General features: G+C 35.2%; 1 protein-coding gene across 1 annotated transcript in view; it reads left to right on the forward strand.

The window, feature by feature from the left end:
• Positions 1-25,466, forward strand: part of LOC113511256 (trichohyalin) — a 116,594-nt gene that overhangs the window by 75,580 nt on the left and 15,548 nt on the right. The window contains exons 4-7 of the mRNA XM_052892004.1: positions 14,679-17,464; positions 17,597-17,727; positions 18,690-18,857; positions 20,584-20,755. Coding sequence (XP_052747964.1) covers positions 14,679-17,464; positions 17,597-17,727; positions 18,690-18,857; positions 20,584-20,755 — 3,257 coding nt within the window. The remainder of the gene's footprint in view (positions 1-14,678; positions 17,465-17,596; positions 17,728-18,689; positions 18,858-20,583; positions 20,756-25,466) is intronic.

The raw sequence follows: 25,466 nt of genomic DNA on the forward strand, positions 1-25,466 counted from the left end.
ATATAAGAATTCGATTCATTTCAATTTAATGTACAAAATAACAGAATAATAAGAAAGACTGGTATTGAAGAACAAAACGGAATTAAAATACAATTTGAATTCCAAAATTAAATATAAAAATATGTATAGAAAAAAAATCTTATCGATTTTAATATGCACATTTTTTATACAGAGAAACAACACCTGAGTCCTCAGGAATGGCAACGTATGGGGGGTATCATAGGCGAAACAGTATACTCTGTTATGTCCATGGTACTGCTCATGTCTATAGGCGACGGTTACTGCTTTCCATCAGGTGGGCCGTCAACTTGTTTGCCATTCTGAGTTGCATAAAAAAATAGTATCCACTGCTGGATAATTTTTTTTATGCAATTTGGGGGGTTTTGCCAGTTTGTATAATCACGCTGCATATACTTTTTTTTATACGACTTAGAATGACAAACAAGCTGACGGCCCACCTGATGGAAAGTGGTAACCGTCGCCTATAGACATGAGCAGTACTATGGACATAACAGAGTATATTGTTTCGCCCATGATACCCCCCATGCATTGCCATTCCTGAGGACTCAGGTGTTATTCCTCTATACCCTGTAAATTCACGCCATATCACGCCCACCCTTCAAACCGAAACACAGCCTTGCAAACACAACTGCTTCACGGTAGAAACACGAATGGGACAGTGGTACTCAAGCAATCGACTTTTGTACAAATTCTCCCTCTGATGAACGTATATACGTTTGTCTGCTCGTTGAAATCGACTGATATATCAGCAACAGGTTATCTACAATTACTTTTAATTTAAATAACACCTAGTTGTCAATATCTTCTGTGAATATACTCAAATTAATTTGGTTACCTAATCAGAGATTCGTCTAGGTAACAAAAAAAAAGTTTTTTTGCGACTTGGAATGGCAAATATGCTGACGGCCTACCTGTCTGAATGTAGCCATCTATCCATAGAGTATAACGTCGTGTTGTTTGTCTGTACCTACTTGTGTTTGTATAGTGTATTTACATGGTTGTGTTTGAATTTGAAAAATGTAACATAGCAATAAAATTATGGTTTACAGAGGCAAAACTCCATAGTGCTCCTAGGAATAATAACGTATTAAAGCAATACTAAATATAGGATAAAAAAATGTATGATCTCCACTTTCTATTAGATAGACCTTATTTAAGATTCTAAGCTGCATACGTGACATTTCTATAAACACATTTTTATTTTGGCTCACTTGATGGTAAACCATTACCTATAATCACGCGCAACGTCAAAGAAATTGCAAATATGTTGCCGGCCTTTTAGGTAGATTAAACGACTAACATTGTCTTCAATTCTGATTGGTGATACTGAGTTTTTTTAACTCACGTTTAGTAAAAAACTCAGTGATGGTACTGAGTTTTCCAACTCATTTTTAGTAAAAAACTCAGTATTCATTTGCAGTGCAGTTATCACACAGTACTGATAAATAATAATACACAACGTATAAACGTAATAATACGTAAATTCGCACTCGAATTGGCCGACTCTTATGTAAGAATTGTAGTTACAACATTTGAATTTTGAACACATTCTGCAACTGATCCGCGGAGAATTGTTTGCGAAACTATTGCTCGGTTTGCATATTAATGGTAAATACCTATTTATTCTCCAAATATAACAGTAGCATATTTAACAAATATCCTACGAATTCCTATATTACAAATGGCCCTATAACTAGGACACTCGAAGTGTGAGTGTTTCAAGGAGCTTCATGTCATCCGGGGAAATTTTTATATCTCATAAAAAATATCATTGCATCCGTGCCTAAATGATTTGTCATTGTTCGTATTAACGATGGACAAGTTCAGTGCGGAAACGTGATCATGAGATTTTATCTTTCAGTTGTTAATACCGGATGTTATATAGTGGTTGTGTTTTTTAAATCCTTATTTATACACTTATCATCATCATCATATCAGCCTTTAACTGTCCACTGCTGAACATAAGCCTCCCCCTAGGGGGTTTTGCCAGTAGTTGTCATGCTTGGCAGATGGGTTGGTAACCGTAGTTAGGCTTTGGAGATGTTTTAAGAGGCACACTGCTGCCCATCACTCGCTCTCCCTTAGTTGCTTGTTTCGACACACACGGGAAAGAAAGAGGTGGCCTATTCTATACCGGGACCATACGGGAATATATATAGTTGGGAGCAAATATCTAGAACTTAGTATTCTGAAATGGGTAACCCGAGTCGATTTAGAAAAGTTCTTTATAAAAATTTAAATCGAAAACTCAAACCAAATAACTACAGAAGTCGTCGAAATGGCATAACATAAAAAAAATATTAATATGACATTATATTTAATATTTAGAATACTTACATTTTAAACTGGTCCAATAACGTTACCCTGCAGCACTCAATGCCAGTCTATGCGGGGGCGATCCGATACAAATCTGGCGTTACTCAGGCCGTCCTTAAAAGGCCTCGGATGACGGTAGAAGACACATACGGTATATTTTAAGCCGGCATTGACCTACCATGCCATTTTTGGACACCAATGTCGAAAGCTTCACTCGCGTCTAAGAATTATGATTAAAGGTTTTTTTTTTTGTGTTAATCAGTTATAACAATTCAGGTTGCATGATTTTGAGTTATCTTTCATCATAAAAATATATGTGTCAATAATACATATAGTTTATTTATAACTAAGATAGTATATCTTAATTTATCTCGTATAAATAATATCATATTCGATTCCGAGTTTAGTAATTCATTAAATTTCATTTAAAAAGTTTCTTCTCCCGTCTTTTCTAGCTACGAAAATAATGGAAATTTGTCACTAAAAAAATGAACATAATTTTCAAGCTTATAGCTTTTATAAGTTCTACAGTGAGACCCTGATTAATTTACTAGCTTTTACCCGAGACTTTACCCGTGTGACTGGAATAAAAAGTAGCCCATAGTCTTCTCCATCACACATCACGTGTATACCAAATTTCATAGCAATTGGTCAAGCCGTTAGGTGCCAATAAGCAACAAACAAACTCACTTATAATTATAATATTAGTAAAATCAATTAATCAGATGCTAACAAATGTTAGTAACACGCATTACTTTGTCAGTATAAACTTTGAAACAATTCGTGTTAAGAGTCAGTATTCTTAATACGAACTATTTCATAGTCAATCAATATTTCTACCAGATTACACCAGTTTTAATCGTAGACAAAACAGAACTGCCATACAAACGAAACGAGTTAAACCAATGACTCGTATAAATAAATAGTCACCTTTGAATTAACATTTGAATGTCTCTAGCTCACCAAGACAATTATCATTGAATGGAAATTCTTTTTGAATTCTATTGATTAATTGGCTATAAATTTTCTAACCACATAACTATGACATCAAATGAAGAATGCGATAAACAATCAAGATGCCATAACGGCATGGCATCCCACATACAGTCGGATTCTTTCAATGACCTTGCTGCGACTGGTTTGCTTTGGGTTGTGATCACGGTACGAATTCGTAGACAATGTGCATATTGTTTTGTTGTTTCATGATTTAATAGTTCACTATGCATTTGTAGCTTGAACTATCAATTATCTGCGTTCTGCTATGTACAATTGTGTTTAAATTTGTTTAATATTGCAAACGTTGTTGTTAATATTTATTTTTAACCTAGAGTTAGTGGTTTATTTATTTAATTATAAATTGCTCACTACACTTGCAATTTTCCAAAACGTTTAGTGAGGTATAGCTTCAATTTAGAAACTTAACATTTTTAAACAACATTTAGAAAATGCATCTAATTTGTCAATATCTGGCTGCTGAGCAATCAGAGAATTGAGCAGAAAAAGACTCTGATAAGTGAGAGCAAATTAAGCAGTACAGGTGTAGTTAGTTAGTTTTAATAGACAGAGCCCTAGAATTGTCATACTTACATCGTGCTTGTTCTTGTCAGATTGAAGTAGACTAGCTTCAATTTTACTAAAATAATAATATTGTAACCACACGATGTTTGTACATGGGAGATATATAAGAAAAAAATAAAAGAATAAGGGGTCTTATTAAGATCAATAGAAGCCAAAACAATATTTTTTAGCTATCTGTTTGTCTGTATGTTTGTTCTGATATCACGTAAAAACTAATGCACTAAATTAAATACGGTTTTAAAGTGTAACTTAAAACCTGACATATCTTTTATTTTGATACGCTATCTCAAAGTGGACCATTTCGTTGGTTTTCCTTCCTCTGAAATCTACGAAGTAGCAGGCAAAAAGCTAATAAAAATTAATAATAATTTAAATGAATAATGGACCCAAAAGACAGTCTGCTGGAGTCCAATTGAAGCAGAAACAGAAATATATCAATTGATTGAACACTTTGATTTATTAGCAACTTCATTTAGAGAGTGTACTGAACAATGGACCCAAAAGACAGTTTGCTAAAGTCCAATTGTAGCAGAAACAGAAATATATTAATTGATTAAACACTTTGATTTATTAGCAACTTCATTTAGAGAGTGTGCTGAATAATAGACCCAAAAGACAGTTTACTGGAGTCCAATTGTAGCAGAAACAGAAATATATTAATTGATTGAAAACTTTGATTTATAAGTAACATCATTTAGAGAGTGTACTGAATAATGGACCCAAAAGACAGTTTACTGGAGTCCAATTGTAGCAGAAATAGAAATATATTAATTGATTAAACATTTTGATTTATTAGCAACTTTATTTAGAGAGTGTACTGAACAATGGACCCAAAAGACAGTTTGCTAGAGTCCAATTGTAGCAGAAATAGAAATATATAATTACTTTGATTTATTAGTAATATTATTTAGAAAGTGGTCCTATGATAATTTCAGCAAAACTTGCTTGCCTTCTCAGTTATTACTATTGAAGTCTATTTATCCTTTATTGAGAAAAAAGATTCGAAGAGACTTTTAAACGACACTATTTTCAACCGACTTAAAAAGAAGGAGGTTTTACAATCCGGTTGTATCTTTTAATGTTTGTTACCTCATAACTCCGTCAATTGGAATACGATTTGGAAAATTATTATTTTATATTACAGATTGGTCCGATAGAAATGTTATCAAAATCAGTTCAGTTGTTTAGTTTTTAAATAAAAATAACTGGTTTGGCCACAATTAAAGTTGTTTTTATTTTTGTGGAACACAATCTTAAATTCTAAATTAAATTCTTAAATCTTAAATCTAAAAAAACCAGAGGGAGACTTTGTACAAAAGTCGATTGCTTGGATACCTCTGTCCCATTCGTGTTTCAACTGTGAAGCAGTTGTGTTTGTATAGCTGTGTTTCGGTTTGAACGGTGGGATATGGCGTTAATTTACAGGGTACAGAGGAATAACATCTGAGTCCTCAGGAATGGCAACGCATGAGGGGTATCATGGACGAAACAATATACTCTGTTATGTCCATGGTACTGTTCATGTCTATAGGCGACGATTACCACTTTCCATCAGGTGGGCCGTCAGCTTGTTTGCCGTTCTAAGTTGTATAAAAAAAAATGGAATACTTGGAAAGTAGTAACCGTTCATCATCATCATCATATACGTCAACCGTCCACTGCTGAACATAAGCTTCCCCCTTGGGGGGTGTAGCCATGCTTGGCAGGTGAGTTGACACCCGCAGTTAGGATTTTGGAGATGTTTTAAGAGGGACGCTGCTACCTATCCCTCGCCGTTCCTTAATCGCCTCTTACGATACCCACGGCAAAGGTGGGTGGCCTATTCTATGCCGGGATCACACGGTTACAGTTACCATTACCATTGCTTATGGATATTACCAGTATAGTAATTCACTCGAGAACTTTGTCAGCACTCATTGATGGTTCTTCTATATTATTTTATCAATATAACTTTAGCTGATCACTTTGCTTCTTCTACGTATATTCTTATTTCATTTTCTACATTAATAATACAAATATGTGTATCTATTTGTAGAAAAATTATGGTCCAATACTCATTTTTTTTAACTCAGCCCTTAATTAATTATTTTTTCTATTCACTGTTGAATATAGACTTCTCCCATAGACTACCAAAAGGAATGGTCCTGAATTACCTGCATACACTGTTTCCCTGTAATATTTTTAGGGTCAACTCTCCACTAGGTGAGTGGAGGGTCAATGTTTTTCAGTCATTGGTCCCTCGAGTCATGTTACTCAAACGCGAAGGCCATCACAGCAGTTTATGCTATGTTTGCGAGCGTCATCTTGACAGCTTCCAAATGCATCTCTTCACGTCCCGCTTAAATGCCGTAGGTAGGAGGTAACACGTGACTGATAAGAGAATTCCAAAGTTTAATAACCCGACAGAGATATGACCTCGCGAACCTTTTGAATTATTTCTACCGTTTTAAAATTTACACCCCTAATTCATTCCATTGAGTTATAGAAAAATTTGAAATCACTTAATAGAAGTAAACGCGACTGTACCGCCACCCACACGAACGGAAGCTGTCAAGGTTCACTGCCCACTAATGACTGTCTGTCCGTCTTTGTATATCGATCTTCTAAATGTTAAAACCACTTAGCACGTCCGAGACTTGCAAAAAATCTTGTAAGGAAGTTTTAAGTTCCAATGTTCAATTGAATAGGCGAAACGCTGAGTTTCTGTACTAATGAATTGAAAAGGGTAATTTTTTTTTTTATACCACTAAGGTGGCAAACAAGTGGCTCATGACTGTTGTTAAACTGTCACCGTAGCACTTGCAAATATCAGAGACATTGCATGCTCATTGCCAAACTTGAAGAAATACTTTTTTTTAAAGAACTTCTTGCTGTAGTCTACTGGAACCTTGGCTGAGAAAAGTAACTTTTAATTAGCTAATTTCTATACCTTATATATAAGTTTCTTATGGAAATATAATATCTAATATCCAAAGAATTCCATTCTTATATACGTGCATCTCTAGTTCCGTCCGCTTTCCTCATTTACCAAAAGGAGACTGTTCAAATGTCATCTGCTTTAGTTTCTTTGTCCCACGCGTATTTCTGTCGTATAATATTTTCGTTGGAAAGATGGGATATAAGAGATATTACAGAGAAACATGACACCTCAGCGAGCTACCGAGAGGACTATGCTCGGAATTTCTTTGCGTAACAAAATCTAAAATAAGCATATCCGCAAAAGAACAAATGTCACCGACATAGCTCAAAGGATTAGCAAACTGAAGTAGCAGTAGGCTGGTCATAAAGCTGGTCAAAAACCAACAATCGATGGGGAGAAGAAAAAATCTTGAGTAGTAACCCCGTGCGAAGAAGTGCAGTGTTAGCCAACCCTCTAGATGGTGTGACGTCTTCAAATGCATTGCAGGGAGTCAAAAGTTGCAGGTGGCTTTGGACCATTCCTTATGGCAATCTATGGGGGAGGCCTATGATCAGTGGGTAGATGACGACTGACATGATAATGATGATAGCTCATGTCACGAGCTCAAGAATGGCAACATATAAGGTGTTATGACGTATTCTGTTATATCCATAATTCTATTCATATCTATATAAGACTATTATGGCTAAATAGGTTTATTTTCTTCTTCAAAATTTCCTTCCTCTTCATTAAATAAAGGTTACCCTCAAGATGCGTTGTCGAATTGAGTCCAGTCTTCGGTGACGTCATCATGTCACTACAATTTATTCACCGTTCATTACAAAGCGAACTGTTTACACAAGTGCTGCCGTGTGATTCACAAGGTTACCCTGTACTTACTCTAACGATATGATCGCATCCAATTTGAACCTCAGTTGAATTTACTCAACCATTTGGCAGATCTTCCATAGATAATAGACGAAACATTCAAGTTTTTAACCACTTAGAATGCCAAACAAACTATCAGTACAGCTAACGGAATTTCATTGAATCATTGTTCAAATAAATTTACAATACTCTATGGTATCAGACAACTGTGTCCACCATAAAGTTCCATCCCAACCATTTGAATGAGGTATTCTACGTACAACCACTCTTTGGAATAAACTTCCAGCAGCAGTATTTCCGAACCGATACAACATCGTAACTTTCAAGAAAAGAGCATATTCCTTTATAAAAGACTGGCAGCACACCTGCAATGCCTTTGGTGTTGCGGGTGATCATGGGCAGCGGAAGTCACTTACCATCAGGTGAGCGGCATTGTCGTTTGCCCCCTGTGTTGTAAAAAAAATCATTGCATTGTATTGTCATTCCATTCACTAGAGTATAACTTGTAATTTCATTTCCAAATCCCATCTTCCGTGTCGCGTCACCACCAAAGCCTAACTGCGGTAACAAATCTGCCTGCCAAGCATGGCTAACTATAAAAACCCTTATGGGGAAGGACATGTCTAGTGAACAGTCCGCTAATACAACAACAACAACTGCGTCTGCGGTCGCTAGATGGCGTTATCACATATTATTATATTATAATATATAAAAAAAAAGATATCTAATCAGTAACAGGGATATATTTCTGCAAAATAACATAATTCAATAAAAGTGGCACAAATGAGATAAACCGACAAATCACAAACCTAATAAATATGTTCATTAACCGGTATAAACAGTTAATATGTCCGTTTGACATATCGGTCACCTGATGACTTGAACTTGACCTTGGACGCCAATGATTCGATACGAAACGTCTAAATATTTGTAGCGTTACATACTGACCTAAAATTGTATGTAAATTATAAACATTACTAGCTTTTACCCGCGAATTCGCGCAACTATACTTCTGTATCCCATATGTATATCAAACATAGAGATTGGTTAAGCCGTTGAGCAGCTAAGCTGAAGTAACAAACAAACTTGGTATTAGTAAGTATTCATTATAGATATGTAAGGCAGAGTTACGCAAGCAAACCACTTACAACACAGTTAGATAAGGGGGAAAGGGATCGTTAGTAATGGAGTTTGACAGCCCCATTGCTAGCAATATGCCTTATTAGGTCGACCTCCACGTGGTTCCCCCTGGAAACCATCGTGAACAATTCTTGTTGAATTCTTCACGATGGGCTAACTGACCTACTTCATCCTCACCTATCATCTTTCACTGGTGTCCCGCCGGTGTATATCGATAGCGCGGGTGGGGTTACCATTCTATTATCATCCATTAAAAAAAAAAAAAAAACACAGTTAGATACGGATCCTAGAACGCGAAATTGAAAATTTGAAAGAGGCAAATGTAATAATTACTACCTATCGTCTCATACCGAAAATGTCCTAATTTAGTTCACAGATTAGTTCAAAACAGATGAGAATGTGGGGTCAAGTATCTACTGTATTTGAACAACAGTCTATAGTTCTATAAACTTAGACAAATATGCCACAATTTTTTATTTTGTGCTGAAACTATGGCTATTTTAAGATATGTAGAACTTAAACTAAGATTTAACTACACAAATAATAATATATTTATTTATTCGGATAGTCAAGAAGCATTACTAGCATTTAACTCATACGAAACTTAATCAGAACTTAATAACTTTTTTTTTATACAACTTAGAATGGCAAACAAGCTAACGGCCCACCTGATGGAAAGTGGTAACCGTTGCCTATGGACATGAGCAGTACCATGGACATAACAGAGTATACTGTTTCACCCATGATACCCCCATGCGTTGCCATTCCTGAGGACTCGGATGTTATTCCTCTATACCCTGTAAATTCACGCCATATCCCACCCTTCAAACCGAAACACAGCCATGCAAACACAACTGCTTCACGGTAGAAACACGAATGGGACAGAGGTACCCAAGCAATCGACTTTTGTACAAAGTCTCCCTCCGGCAATTTATTTTTTATTGCATTCCATAATGTAATTAGTAGATAACATTTCAACTTCAATTATGGACCCTGTTGGGCACAGCGAGTACGAGAGAGGAGAACAACACTTTTTTCACTTTAGAAATAGTCTAAGAGTCTGTTACAATATTATCCAGTCATTGAAATTGTATCACGATAGCTACGTATTTTCTGTATTGTTATTATTCATTATTTAAGTATCGGTGTGTATCTATTCATATCGTAATTGTTTTTAGTATTATATAGTTATTTAATATATTCTGTAGTTTATAATTATTCATATTGTAGAAGTAATTAATAAATAGTTTAATAATAAAATTTCAGCAATGTCAGTTTTAGCTATGTCTTAAATCATTATTAATTCATAATTAATTATTTATTTGTAAATTAAAAGATAAAGTCTGCTTGTCATTCAAGTATTCGTCAACAGTATAGTAGCATTTAATAATTAATAACTTTTTAAGTTTTTTTTACAAAAATATTGTCATTTCCCCCACTTAACTCCTCCCTTTCTAGGGGGGAAAGGGATTGTTAGTAATGGAAACTGAGAATCCCATTGCTAGCAATATACCCAACCAGATCTCCCTCCTCGCGGTTCCCCCTGGAAACTATCGTGGTTAATTCCTAATGAATTCATTATGATGAGCTATAACTGGCCTGTTTTCATTCTCATCTATCACCCTTCACTGGTGCTCCGCCAGCGTATCCCGTTAGCGCAGGCGGGGTTACCATACCATTTTCACCCATCAAAAAAAAAACACCTCCCTTTCTTCTATTTAATTATTTTGTAATAATATAAATATATATACCATTTGTAACTTAACATCGAGACAATGTACTAGGTAAACTTTTTATTTCTTTGTTCTCGAAACCGCTTATTTACCGCAAGATGGCGTCATTATCGGCGGAGAGATCACTTACTTTTCGACTCCTACGCATGTTAGTCACCCGGTGAAAAGTCAATAATCTCTGTGTTGCAAAAAATCTTTTGAATGTAACATTTGTGGACTGGCAATGAGTTGCAAATGTTTTGGTATTGCTGGCAACAATGTACATTCCGGATTAGTTAAGCATACCGTCACTTATATCACCTAAATAACGTTTTGCCGCCGGTTTCTTCACCAGTTATAAATTAACTAGCTATTTTTATTTTTGTTTTTTTTTTTATGCATGGTGTAGAGGCATAACACCTTAGTCCTAAGGAATGACAATGCGTAAAGGGTATCATGGGCGACACTGTATACACTGTTATGTCCATGGTACTGTAATATATTAGTATAAAAAAAGATTAGAAACTGTAATGGTTAATCGTCATATCAGCCGTTAACTGTGCACTGTTGGATAAAGCCCCCCCCCCCCCTAATAGGGGATTTTTACCAGTTGCTGCTACGCTTGGCAGGCAGGTTTTATAAGGGACATTGCTAGCCATCCTTTGACTTTTAAGTTCTCTTAATTGCCTTTTATTAAAACCACGGGAAAGGAAGGAGTTTTCAACAATCGAATTAATGGCTAATGCAATCGAAATATTATAAAATACTAGCTGACTCGGCAAACGTTGTTTTACCATATACATTATTTCTAGAACTATACATGAAAATGTATCGTACTACAATTATTATATTCGATTGTGATCTTGCAACCCTATTGCGGCATATAAAAATCGCGATTAAAAAATAGGGGTTGATTGTAAAAAAGTGAAAATTTGAAGTTGTATATATTTTTAATGCTAAGTCATAATAAAACCAGAGGGAGACTTTGTACAAAAGTCGATTGCTTGGGTACCTCTGTCCCATTCGTGGACACCGGACACACACATTTAACCGTGTAGCAGTTGTGTTTGCATAGCTGTGTTTCGGTTTGTAGGGTGGGATATGTCGTGAATTTACTGGGTACAGAGGAATAACACCTGAGTCCTCAGGAATGGCAACGCATGGGGGTATCATGGGCGAAACAGTATACTCTGTTATGTCCATGGTACTGCTCATGTCTATAGGCAAAATTTCATAAAAATCGGTAAAGCCATTTCGGAGGAGTTCGGTAACAAACACCGCGACATGAGAATTTTATATATTAGATAGATTTAGTCGACATTAATTTGTTAATCAATACAATCAAAATGAATGACAAACATTAACATTCGGAGCATTTATGTTTAAAGTAACACGAGTGAGGAATTACGACGACGCCGTCACTTGAAACCATATCACTGCCATAAATATATAAAAACATCGCAAAAAACCCGCTCTGCGGTTGTATTGCTAAATTTAGGCATGACATTGGGATCAAGAGATGCACCATGACGCAAACTCTCCTTAGTAGCAGTGGTGTCGTTTTTCCTTTACACTTTTTTTTCACAAATACATGTCTGCTTATAAGCAGACATTTTTTTTTTTTATGCAACTTAAAATGGCAAATAAGCTGACGGCCCAACTGATGGAAAGCGGTAACCATCGCCTATACGAGTAGATATGAGTAGTATCGTGGATATAACAGAGTATACTGTTTCGCCCATGATACCCCCCCATGCGTTGCCATTCCTGAGGACTCAGGTGTACTATGTACTCTGTAAATTTACTGCCATATTCCACCTTTCAAACCGAAACACAGCCATGCAAACAACTGCTTCACGGTTAAAACACGAATGGGACAGAGGTACCCAAGAGGTACTCTTTTCACCTATCATCCCTCACTGGTGCCCCGCCAGTATATACCGATAGCGCGGGCGGGGTTACCATTCCATTTTCACATATTAAAAAAAAACGATTGCAAACAATTATTAAATTAAGCTATTCAACTTGTCACACACACACGCACGCACGCACGCACGCACGCACGCACGCACACACACACATACAAACACACACACACACACACACACACACACACACACACACACATATAATGTTTTTCCTATTTTAAACCACTTTCCCGAATCTCTGCACTTTGTTCAAAGTAGACTAAAGAATGACATTAGCATTTTTTAAGTTACACTTCAGAAAAAGAACAGTGAAACTGCATCCAATTTGGTGCAGATTTTGTTTGAGTGATGCCGAAACAAACATACAGATAGACAAAGACAAAGTATCTAAAAAGTATTATTTTTTACATCTATTTCATCTATTGATATTTAATATTGTATAATAAACGTTACATAATAAATATCTTCCATCTACAGACATCGTTCAGTTACAATTTTATTATTTTAGTAAGGTAACAAAATTAAAAAAAAAATACGAACGGCGAACCCCATAACAAACGATCATGTGGCGGCAAAAACCACAATTTGACAGGCTGATTAATGTTGCCACTCGTTAATAGCTAATTTACTCAATATCTCATCCTTACATATCAACATGTTATTATTGTAAGCAACAAGAAGTGTATATATATATATATATATATATATATATATATATATATATATATATATATATATATATATATATATATATATATATATATATATATTATACCAGAGGGAGACTTTGTACAAAAGTCGTTTGCTTGAGTACCTTTGTCCCATTCGTGTTTCAACCGTAAAACAGTTGTGTTTGCACGGCTGTGTTTCGGTTTGAAGGGTGGAATATGGCGTGAATTTACAGAGTACAGAGGAATAACACCTTAGTCCTCAGAAATGAGAACGCATTGGGGTATCATGGACGAAACAGTATACTCTTTTATGTCCGTGGTACTGCTCATGTCTATAGGCGACGATTACCACTTTCCATCAGGTGGGCCGTCAGCTTGTTTGCCATTCTAAGCTGTATATATATAGTAGAGACATGAGCGAAGTCACAAAAAATCTGACTTAAGCTTATAATATATTAATATTTTTCTAATATATTTTTTTGCCGTGTGGTACCAGCATAGAATAAGCCACCCTTCCTTTCCCGTGAGTGAGGCAAGTGACGGGCAGCAGCGTCCCTCTTAAAACATCTCCAAAACCTAACCACGATTGCCAATCCGCCTGCCAAGCATGGCAACTACTGGCAAAAACTCCCGAGCTGAAGGTTTACGTTCAACAGCGAGTAGTTAGAGGTTGATATGATGACGATGAATATAAATTTATTTGAAAAAGTCATTGTTGAATTTATCGCAAGTTCTATTTAGCAGATAAACATTTTGAAATTTGCAGTAGAAATATAAATGAAGGAATAACTAAAGTACCAAGTATATTTAAATAAGATGATATTCATTCTATTGTGTAAAAAAATTTGCCAGTATGTGAGAATTTTTTAGTACCATATTTATTTTCTTATAGGAATGTAATGGCGCTACATTAAAAGTTATGAAACTGTTTAAATTTTTACCTGTTACGCTAATATTCGAATGTTATTTACATAACTGGGCATATACTACCCAAAAATTCACTGTTAATTAGGTAATTGACTCAAAATTCAAATTATACGGTAAAGACATTTCTATCCACTGAAGCAAGAGTACTTTAACATTGCTCCGTTTTTATGACAATGCACGTCTCTATTTTGTAGACAATATAGAGGTATTCGTATATTATTTTTTATGATCCTCAAGATTAACTATTATAAAAATACTAATATTACTGTTTCTTAAAAAAAAACGCTTTAAACATAAAAATCTCATGTGGATTCTCTCTATATACTACTTTCATAATTGTCTAGATTAACATACTACTTATTAATTTTTTTATAGACTTTGTTTTCTTCTATATTGTCTTGCTAATGATTAATTTTCGTATAACTGAAACCTTTAGAATAATCTGGATTTTCTTACATTAATGCATCATAATTATTAATCTTTAAACATGCCTTTGCTATATTAAAATTTTGTTTATCTATCATCGTATAACAAACCCTTAATAACACTTTTAACAAATATGAATTAACTAATTGTGATAATTTCATTATATTTTCAGGTAAACCGCGTGAATCGCGGGGCACCTCATCTGAACAAGTACGAAAAGAACCATTCACACATTTATCAAAACAGGAGCTGATAGATGAAGCTAACAAAGTAAGAGCACAAGCTGATAGTGTGACTTGTACTGCAGACCATCCACCAGAGAAATTTTTTTCACTACCACATAGAAAAAAATTCAAGGAAGACAGGGGGAGAAGAAATAGTGACGACGGTACAGAAGGTACGAAAACTACACTTGGCAGATCAACCAGTGATGTAAATCCTAAAAAGAGGAAAGAACGTACTTCTCTATCAACACTATTCAGGAGGGCGCAAAGAACAAAAAGCCCAGACACACCAGTGGTTGTAACAACTAAACCAGTAGCCGTAGTTAAACGTAGCAAAAGTGACGTTACAGACTTAAAGTCGAACACTAACATAACTCCACAATCAAAACCTATTCGTAAAAGATCTGGTAGTGAGACCGAAGAATTCTTAAAGTCCCTTAGAAATAAAAAAGCTCAGCTGTCTCCAATAATCGAAAGCTCTCCTAGAGACGATTATTTTAAGAAAACTCCGCCACTAGAAATTTTTCAAAAACAAAAGCTATCACAAAAGCAGAGTAACAAATCTGATGAGCAAAGTACTTTAAATGACAATAGAAAAGTAAATCCCGTAGAAAAACCCCCCAGATATAAAACCCCTGATAAACAAGAGCCTAAACCACCAGCTAGAACAAAAAGGGGAAAATCATCAGAAAAAGAAAAATCTCCTTCGATAACAGAAACACCTAAGCGCAAAACAGACTTGAAGAAAACACTTTTGGTAGATGAGATCGATTCTATCAAAGCAAAAGATATTCATCCTGTTGAAGTTAAGGAAAAAATCAAAGAGAGTATCAGAAAAATTGAAGAAAACGTATATGGTGATAAAGAAATGATACATAGCAGCCAACAGCCACCTGATAAACCACCATTAACTCGAGGGCACACTGTAGATCATATAGTGAAAATACTTAAAGAAGATCAGTTATCTCCTCCTCCGAAATCCCATTTGATCTCACCGACAAACGGAACCAATACAAGTCAACCATTCTCGTATATTAAACCTAGTGTAAGTCCTGATCCCAATTTATTTATTAGAAATACAAGCCCAGATAGAGTACCTACACCGGTCAATAAAATGACGGATAAAGGCGTAGTATATGCTCAAGTAGTAAGAGATAATGGAGATACTGGTACTAATGGAGTTGGTAAGCAGACTATCCATAAAACTTATACACCTCCAAGAGAAAAGTATGGAAATTTCTCAGATGAAGATGAAGGTTTAGGTTACGAAGAACGCTATAAAAACTCTATTAATCGTTTTGATTATAACTATAAAAATGAGAACGAAAACTACAACAGCATGGAAGGGTATAAAATCACAGATTCTCCTATAAGACCGAAATTTAGGGAATATAAATTAAAAAGTTTTGATGATTTTGAACCGACCTATGCCAATGAATATCCTATCGAAAATGATAAATCTCACGATTTTATTGATACTTACCGAGGAAGAGCTGATGGTATGGATACTAAACGAAAACAGTATGAACATGAAAATACTAAAATAGATTTAGATTTCAACGAACTAAGTCACAGACGAAAGCTTCTAGAATCGAGAATAAATGCTCGAAGAATCGATCGGATTGAGAATACTTTTGACAGAAGAGAAAGAATTAATACAGAGGAACCCATTTCAAGATATCTAGTTGAGACTGATCCTATTTATGAAGCAGAAAAGCGTAGAAAAGCTACGGAAAAATATGTGAATGAAACTGCAAAATATTACAGACAGACTTTAGAAAGAGACGGCTTTACTGAGAGTAGTGTTACTGAAGACTACAGTAAATATGACTCTGATAACCATAAAGTGAAATACAATACGGAAACTAAAACTTTTCAGAAAATTCCTAGAGGTGAAGTAGATAGACGTGAATTCATTGATAGACTGGGCCCTGATACCAGACATAAAAGTAAAGTTTTTCCTCCGGAGCCAGAATATGAACCTCCTAGTCTGGAATTTACAGAAAAACCTATACTTTCACCTGATGAATATAAGGAAAAGAAATATAAAGTGAAGAAAAATGTTGTTTCTAGTCATGACATGTTGCATACTGGTCATAAATACAAAGTCAAAGATGACTGGTTTGGCAAAAGAAAAGGCCATTATGCGTCAAATCCTGAAATAGCCAATGAAAGAGAGGATGATTACGCTAACCTTCGTTATGAAGCAAAACACGCCGAATCGTATCATAATTCGTTGCGTCGTGGGAAAAATAAGGACAGATACTACAAAGAAGACTTTGGTATAAGACGACATGACTCGGGAGACAGCAGAGAATACTATCGTGATGACAGGTCTCCTCGGCGATATGATATAGATAATCGTTTGGTCGATTCAGGAATCGAAAATGATTTTCGTAAAGATTCTAGTGGTGAACTTCACAGATCAAGACACAGACGGCATGAAAGTGATGATGACATGAGAAACGTATCTTTGTTTTTGGCTAGTGAGAGAAGGCATACGGAAGACAATTATCCTAGCGAGCAAATTTACGCTAATGGTGAATACTTAGCAAGATTCAAAGACTTTAGGGAGGATGGTTACAGAAAAGAATATGAAAGAGATAAAAGTATTGATAACATGTCTCATTTAGAACCAAAAGGTGACAGATATGACAAAAGTCCCATTGGACATGATAATAAAGTCAGTGCGAAACCACCAAAAGCTGCAAAGAAATTATCTGGACTTGAAAAGGTGAGATATTCAAATTAAAATTAAATCGAAACTATTCTTTGCATTTTTTAAATTATTGTACATAGAAATTTTAAACATATACATAAATAGCTTGAAAGTTAGTGTGTATCGTAATTAAGCTTATTATTGTAGATGAAACAACTGTTCTCTCGCGACTCTTCAAAGAAGAGCAAGAAAGAGAAAGAAGTAGTCCAGCCAAAGACTCGCACCCGGGTGCTCAAGAGCCCTGAACATCTTGCTAGAGACGACTCTGAGTATAGAAGGTAAATTATATCACTTATCTGGATTTATTAATATTATATGTAGATTATAAGTTATCTTTTTATATCAGAGTATATATTGTATGTTTAATATAAAATTATATTTATGTATATACATGCATACGCGTATATATGTATTTGTATATGTGTTAGTATGTATAAATATATACATATATGTGTGTGTGTGTAGGTATATAATATATGTATATATAATATTTATATTATTATATGTATCACATCTCCCATATATAGAACTAACAAAATTTTTCATCGTGCCTCCCACCAAATTGTTTACGACTATAATTACTCCTCTTAATCCAAAGGTTGCCTGGAAGAGATCGCTTTTAGCGATAAGGTCGCCCATTGTTTTCTCACTGTGATTATTTCTTGTAATTGTTTATATTTATAATAAGTTTATTATTGTAATCTTTTGGAGGAAACAATAAAGAGTATCTATCTATCTATCTATCTATCTATATACAATTAAATGTGACATTATTGGTTACGTATAAACTTAAATTTGTCTAGTTCTTTTTGTTTGTAAGTTACCATAGTATGTATTGTACACAGCTCTACCCGCTGACATTGATGCTCCCTTCCATTTTGGTTTGCTGGAAGTGAACTCTTGTAGAGTTAAGTTAACCTTTGTACAAATATACAAAGGTTAGCTTACCTCTATCACATTTCTTTATGTATTATTTATTAGTGTGTACAATTAAATATATAAATTTTATGTATAAATTGCCACGAGAGAGATACGAAATTGCAAATTCTGTTCTTTTCAATCTGACGCCAAAAGCATCTGAACGGATTTTATTACCATATCTATCTTCGTGCCTTATCATTTAAAAGGTAAGTGAAAGATAGAACCGAGTACCAAAGAAGTCTTTTATATTTACACACATCTATTCTTTTAAATACTTTCATTACACATCTCTTGGCTTATGCAAAATATTCCTGACCAGGTACACAGACCCTGAGCCGAGTGATATCGTCGTAAGGAAAATTGATTACGAATGCAAAGCAGACGAAAGGAGATTCCGAAGCTCCAGGGAGGATCTGGATCAGTACAGGATTTCGGATCCCCGAGACAGTCCTGAAAGAAGATATAGAGATACGGATTACAATGGAAGGTGAATGTTAGGTCTTCATTTAATATGGCCTTCATTTAGTGAAAGTAAAATAGTTGACATTTTTATCATTGAGTTACTGATTATTCTTAAATTTACTTGCAACTTTAAAGGCAGACAATTTTATCTACGCACAAAAATTCCTTCAATATTTGCCCAAACAATATATAAAGAAGTTTGTTTCTCTATGTTTTTGTTCCGGTATAAATTTCTTCTTCCTTTCCCATGGAAGTCGTAAGAGATGACTATAGGAATTTAATATTCGAGGGGTGGGCAGCAGCATCTTTCTTAAAACATCATCAAAGCCTTGCGTTTGCCAACACGCATGCGAAGTGTAATAACTACTGGCAAAAGCCCCCTTATAGAGGAGGCCTTTGTTCAACAGTGCAATGCAAATTTTGTACATAGAAAAACGTCTATTACATCATTAATTAGAATAATTTAATCTCCCATCCTTAGTTCTTTATAAACTACGTATTTGAGAGTTGATAGCAAAGAAATAGATTTTTGCCCCCAAAATGTTGGCCACGCGAACAGCACTTTAAAGGCTTTAATTATATATTTTGCAGTCATAAATCTTAAACCATATCTGCTGTAGCTCGCAAATAATGGGCCTCTAATTATATGATATTACGACGACGATTATATTATTGATATGAACTGCTGATATGCTCAACTGCAAAACAGTTAGGTGGATGAAAGTCGTTGCTAAATCAGTATCGTTTATTTCGTGAATTCACATTTTTATTGTGTTTATTCATATTTTTAATTTTGGAATAACAAAGACTCGTTTTTTTAATAAAACTTAAAACTGTGTTAATATAACATTTTTATTTTTTAAAACTACATTGCCATGTAGTCCCGGCATGGAATATGCCACCCCTTCCTTTCCAGTGGGTATCGTAAAAGACGACTAAAGGAAGGCGAGGGATGGGCAACAACGTCCCTCTTAAAACATCTTCAAAGCCTAACTGCGGTTGCCAATCTGCCTGCCAAGCGTGACAACTATCAGCAAAAGTCCCCAAGGGGGAGGCTTATGTTCAGCAGTGGACAGTTAAAAGCTTATGTGATATTGATAATTATTATTAATTGAAATATGAGTATATAATTTCTAACTCATACCAGTCGATATGTCGCAGCTGTGATACACATATGCAGTCCAGCGTGCTCGCAATCATGTCCAGGAAAGCCGTTGGTGCTCTTTGGCACTTTGCGTTAACATCCCTGAAAGCATTGACTTGAAATCCAATTACAAATCATCTTCGATGGCATCATTGGCATCATTTTAGTCACCTATATCTTCAAATCTGTCTGTATTATTTCCGGGATAATTCCATTTTAATTCCATTCCAGGGTAGACAGAGAAAATCATACTAAAGATCTCTTCTTAAATTTTTTTACAACTTAGAATAGCAAACAATCTGACGGCCCACCTGATGGAAAGTGGTAGCTCTCGCCTATAGACATGAGCAGTACCAAAAACGTAACAGAGTATACTGTTTCGCCCATGATATCCCCATGCGTTGCCATGCCTGAGGACTCAGATTTTATTCCTCTGTACCCTGTAAATTCACGCCATATCCCACCCTTCAAACCGAAACGCAGCCATGCAAACACAACTGCTTTACGATTGAAACATGAATAGGACAGAGGTACCCAAGTAAACGAGTTTTGTACAAAGTCTCCCTCTGGTAATATTTAGCTTCTATAATACATTTACTATTTGTAGATACGATAGAACATTGAAAGAGGACAGAAGATACAGGGAACGTAAAGAAGAAAAGAGACGATACCACTCCTCGGACAGGGAGAGCGACCACCACTCAAGACCCTCGGACGCTGAAAGTGACCTTCGCAAGTCAAGGTCTAGAACGGCTGGACCACTTGACTCTCCTGCTTTGGTAAGTGAAACATTTTTAATACATATGAGTATGGTATAAACTGACAATATTACTAAAAAAACGGAGTGCCTATACATCATATATATATATATATATATATATATATATATATATATATATATATATATATATATATATATATATATATATATATATATATATATATATATATATATATATATATATATATATATATATATATATATATATATATATATATATATATATACTCAAGATACTCATGGTTGACTGATGGTGGAAAACTCCATTAGGTGTTAAGTCCACCATATGCACACTTATTTAAATAAATACTAGCGGCGACAGTGTTAGCACAAAAATATTTATTTATAGTTGTTAAAAATGGAACGATAACCCCGCCTGCCTGGTTTACAATAACGGAGTACCAGAGAAGGATGATAGGTTAGAACGAAGTCAAGTTAGTTAGCGGCTAACCTATTTTTTTTTTATGAGTGAAAATGGTATGCTAACCCTGCGCTAACGGGATACGCTGGCGGAGCACCAGTGAAGGGTAATAGATGAGAATGAAAACAGGTCAGTAAGCCCATCATGATGAATTCATCAGGAATTAACCGTGATAGTACCAGGGAGAACCGCGAGGAAGTCGACCTGGTTGGGTATATTGCTAGCAATAGGATTCGCAGTCTCCATTACTAACAATCCCTTTCCCCCCACGGCTAACCAACTTAACTTCGTCCTAACCTCTCTAGGCTATATCTATGGGCTAACTGTTAGACCATTGCTCGAATTCACCAGCAATGATAATTCTCTATGAAACTGCAAAGAGGTCGGCCCAACTGGATATATTGCTAGCAATTGGGTCTGATTTATTTAGTTCCCATTATTAACAACCCCTTCCTTACTTTAAAAGGTTAAAAAAAGTTCTATATTTCGTAAACTCAAAGGAATTCAAAGGCACAAATTATTGTACATTGCAGTCAATAAAATCAGTGTGGCGTAAGTCATAAACGTCGAGAGAAAGTTTTATAAAAATTTTTAGGACAATTTACAAAAATTATAACCTTCAAGAAAAGAGCATATTCCTTTTTAAAAGGCCGGCAGCACACCTACATTGCCTTTGGTGTTGTGGCTGATCCTGGGCGACGGTAATCACTTACCACCAGGTGATCTGCATGCTCGTTTACCCCTGTGTTGTAAAAAAAAGGAGATCAAAATAGGTAAAGAGAATTCGAAATAAAAACTACAGTGCATGACCAGAAGCGTGATAACTGCAGATAAGTAATAAAAATAACCTACTTTTATTCTCATGTAAAGAATAAAGATTTTGATCATGTTGAATGTTTTAGATAAAATTCAAGATATTTTGTATTTTAAATTTTTTAGTTAAAATTTAAACAGTCCAGTGTTTTTGTACAGAAGTAGATGTATAAAGTAGTTAATTGTATTTGTTAACGTAATTTACTTATAATGTCAACAATAGAAACAAACACTGGTTAACTTCATGCCATTCTATTACTAATGTCTCGTCGCTGTAGGTTTAAAAGCAACAATGTTATGAAATTGAAGTTGGTTGAAAATATATCCACTTAGACGTGTTTTCTTGCACCTTAAATTGATATTCAAAATTGAACCTTAACACCTAAGACAGTATTACTATACTATAATAAGTAAGCAAGTAGATTTTACTCCACTAGAAATACAGCAATTTCAATCATAATAAAATTAATAGGAAACGTGAAAATTACATTCTATGCCGAGTGGTCTCGGCATAGAATGGGTCACCCCTTCCTTCCCCATGGGTGTCGTAAGAGGCGACTGAGGGAACTTAATGGACGAGGGATGGCCAGCATCCCAGCCCTCTTAAATAATCGATAAAGCCTAATTGTGGTTGTCAACCTACCTGCCAAGCGTGGCAACTGCTAGCAACCTCCAAGCAACACCTCAATAGTAGGAGACCTATACTTAACAGTGAACAATTAACGACTGATAATGATGAATAATAAATGTCACTAGAAATAAAAATCACCAGAGGGAGACTTTGTACAAAAGTCGATTGCTTAGGTACCTCTGTCCCATTCGTGTTTCTACCGTATAGCAGTTGTGTTTACATGGCTGTGTTTGGGTTTAAAGGGTGGGATATGGCGTAAATTTACAGGGTACACAGGAATAACATCTGAGTAATCAGGAATGGCAACGCATGGGGGGTATCATGGGCGAAACAGTAAACTCTGTTATTTCCATAGTACTGCTCATGTCAATAGGTGACGGTTACCACTTTCCATCAGGTGGGCCGTGGGCCTAAGTTGTATATAAAAAAAATTAATGAAAATTAAAAATGAACCTTGTCAATGGAAAGCACATTTGTTTTTTAATATCGATTCAAGTTTGAGAAAAATATATATACAAATTGAGTGCCTTCTCTTTTTTCAAGTCGCTTAAAAAGTAAACTTCAGTCATAGATATTACAAAATCGCTAATTTTTAATTACTGCTAAGTTTTATGTGGTTTTCCCCGCTAACGCTTATGATGCTCCCTCTGACGCTTATGACTTGTGACGTCACAGGTTCTAATCGAAAGTGAAAGTCTAGCACGAACAGGCTCTCCGCTCGCTCCCGTTAAACACTCCCAGTTTGCATGACGTAATTTCATACAAATTGAATGGACGACTGCCACAAAGTGAGCACATTTTATGCAACCTAAACCGAAGCCGAACCATATATATATATATATATATATATATATATATATATATATATATATATATATATATATATATATATATATATATATATATATATATATATATATATATATACCCCTTCACATACCTTCGTGTATTACACCAAATCCTTTTCCGTTCAGGCGATGGAATGGCGCCTGTGGAACTTACTACCACCCTCTAATTTGCTACTTTTGGGGTGAAGAGATTGTTAGTAATGGGGTGTCTATTGCTAGCAATATACTCTATTAGGTCGACCTCCACGCGGCTCCCCCTGGAAACCATCGTGGTTAATTTTTGTGGATTTGTCACGGTGGGCTAATTGACCTGCTTTCATCCACACCTATCATCTATTACTGGTGCCCCGTCAGTGTATACCGATATCGCAGGCGTGTCACTAATTTCATTATCACCTATTAAAAAAATTGCTAATTTTTGTTATTAGCTAATTTGACAATTGGCTGATAAAAAGTTGACCCGTTTTTGAGGCTCGATGCTCTATCTATATAATCTAAGATATATACACTTATAAAAGATTTTCATAAAAATTCCGACTTCATTTCTGATAAAAACAGTTATTCTGAATAAAAAAAACTAAAATACTGAACTAATTTTGATGGAATTGCTTTTGAACCCATCTGTAAATATATCCTTTTACATAAAAAAAATAATTTTCCAAATCGATTTACAACTGACGGAGTTATGAGGTGACAAACATAAAACAAGAACCAAAAATTGAGTACCTCCTTATTTTTTAAGTCGGTTAAAAGTCACTTACTTGACTTATAACGTAATAGTTGTATTAGCCAATGTCACAAAAGCGGATCATTAGGTAAACTAAACATAATGTAACCGTTTCCCAACCCAGTGGTGGGCGTAGTGTGGGCTACTGTGCGGCGTTGCATATAATATTAGTATTAAACAAACAAACGAAACACTTGATGTTAATTAAATTTATATACCTACTAACTATTACACGCGACTTTGTCCGCGTAACTGGGTAAGTTCACTGACCGAAATTAAATGTAATGAAATTTATTTGCCAGAAACATTGTAGATAAGATGTTGCATTTGTCAAGTTTACAAAATAAAAACTCTGTATTCTTCTCCATTCCATATAGTACATGTATAGCAAATTTCATAGTAATCGGTTAAGCTGTTATAAGGTAACACACCAACAAACACACTTTCAAATTTACAAGATTTTTTTATACAACTTAGAATGGCAAACAAGCTGACGGAACCTGATGGAAAGTGGTAACCGTCGCCTATACGAGTGACGCCTACATGAGCAGTATCATGGACATAACAGAGCATACTGTTTCGTCCATGATACCCCCCATTAGTTCCCATTCCTGAGGACTCAGGTGTTATTCCTCTGTACTCTGTAAATTCACTGCCATTTCGCACCTTTCAAACCGAAACACCGCTATGCAAACACAACTACTTCACGGTAGAAACACGAATGGAACAGAAGTGCCCAAGCAAACGACTTTTGTGCAAAGTCTCCTTCTAGTTTAACAACTTGTTAGCAAGGCTGGGCTTATTTCTAAAAGAGATCTCTTCCAACCAACCCAGTGCAGTTAGAGAGAAAATAATTAGATAGATAGATACTCTTTATTGTTTCCTCCAAAAGATTACAATAGTAAACTCATTATAAATATAAATAATTACAAGAAGTAATCACAATAAGAAAACAATGGACGACCTTATCGCTAAAAGCGATCTCTTCCAGGCAACCTTTGGATGTAGAGGAGTGTTTATAAACAATTTGGTAGGAGGCACTTTGGGGGAATAGTGTCATATTAATATGAGAGACCCTAAATATGTTTTAACATAAATTAAACATAATAAAACTATATCACGTAAACTCAAAAAACGTATCTATAATAAGTTTACTATTGTAATCTTTTGGAGGTAACAATAAAGAGTATCTGTCTATCTATCTAAACTGTTTAAAAGCTTAAACAAATTTATTAAATCGAAAACAAACAGCAAATTAATGAACAAAAC

This window comes from Galleria mellonella, unplaced genomic scaffold (assembly GCF_026898425.1).
Source record: "Galleria mellonella isolate WM207_F2 unplaced genomic scaffold, CSIRO_AGI_GalMel_v1 utg109, whole genome shotgun sequence".
Taxonomy (NCBI): domain Eukaryota; kingdom Metazoa; phylum Arthropoda; class Insecta; order Lepidoptera; family Pyralidae; genus Galleria; species Galleria mellonella.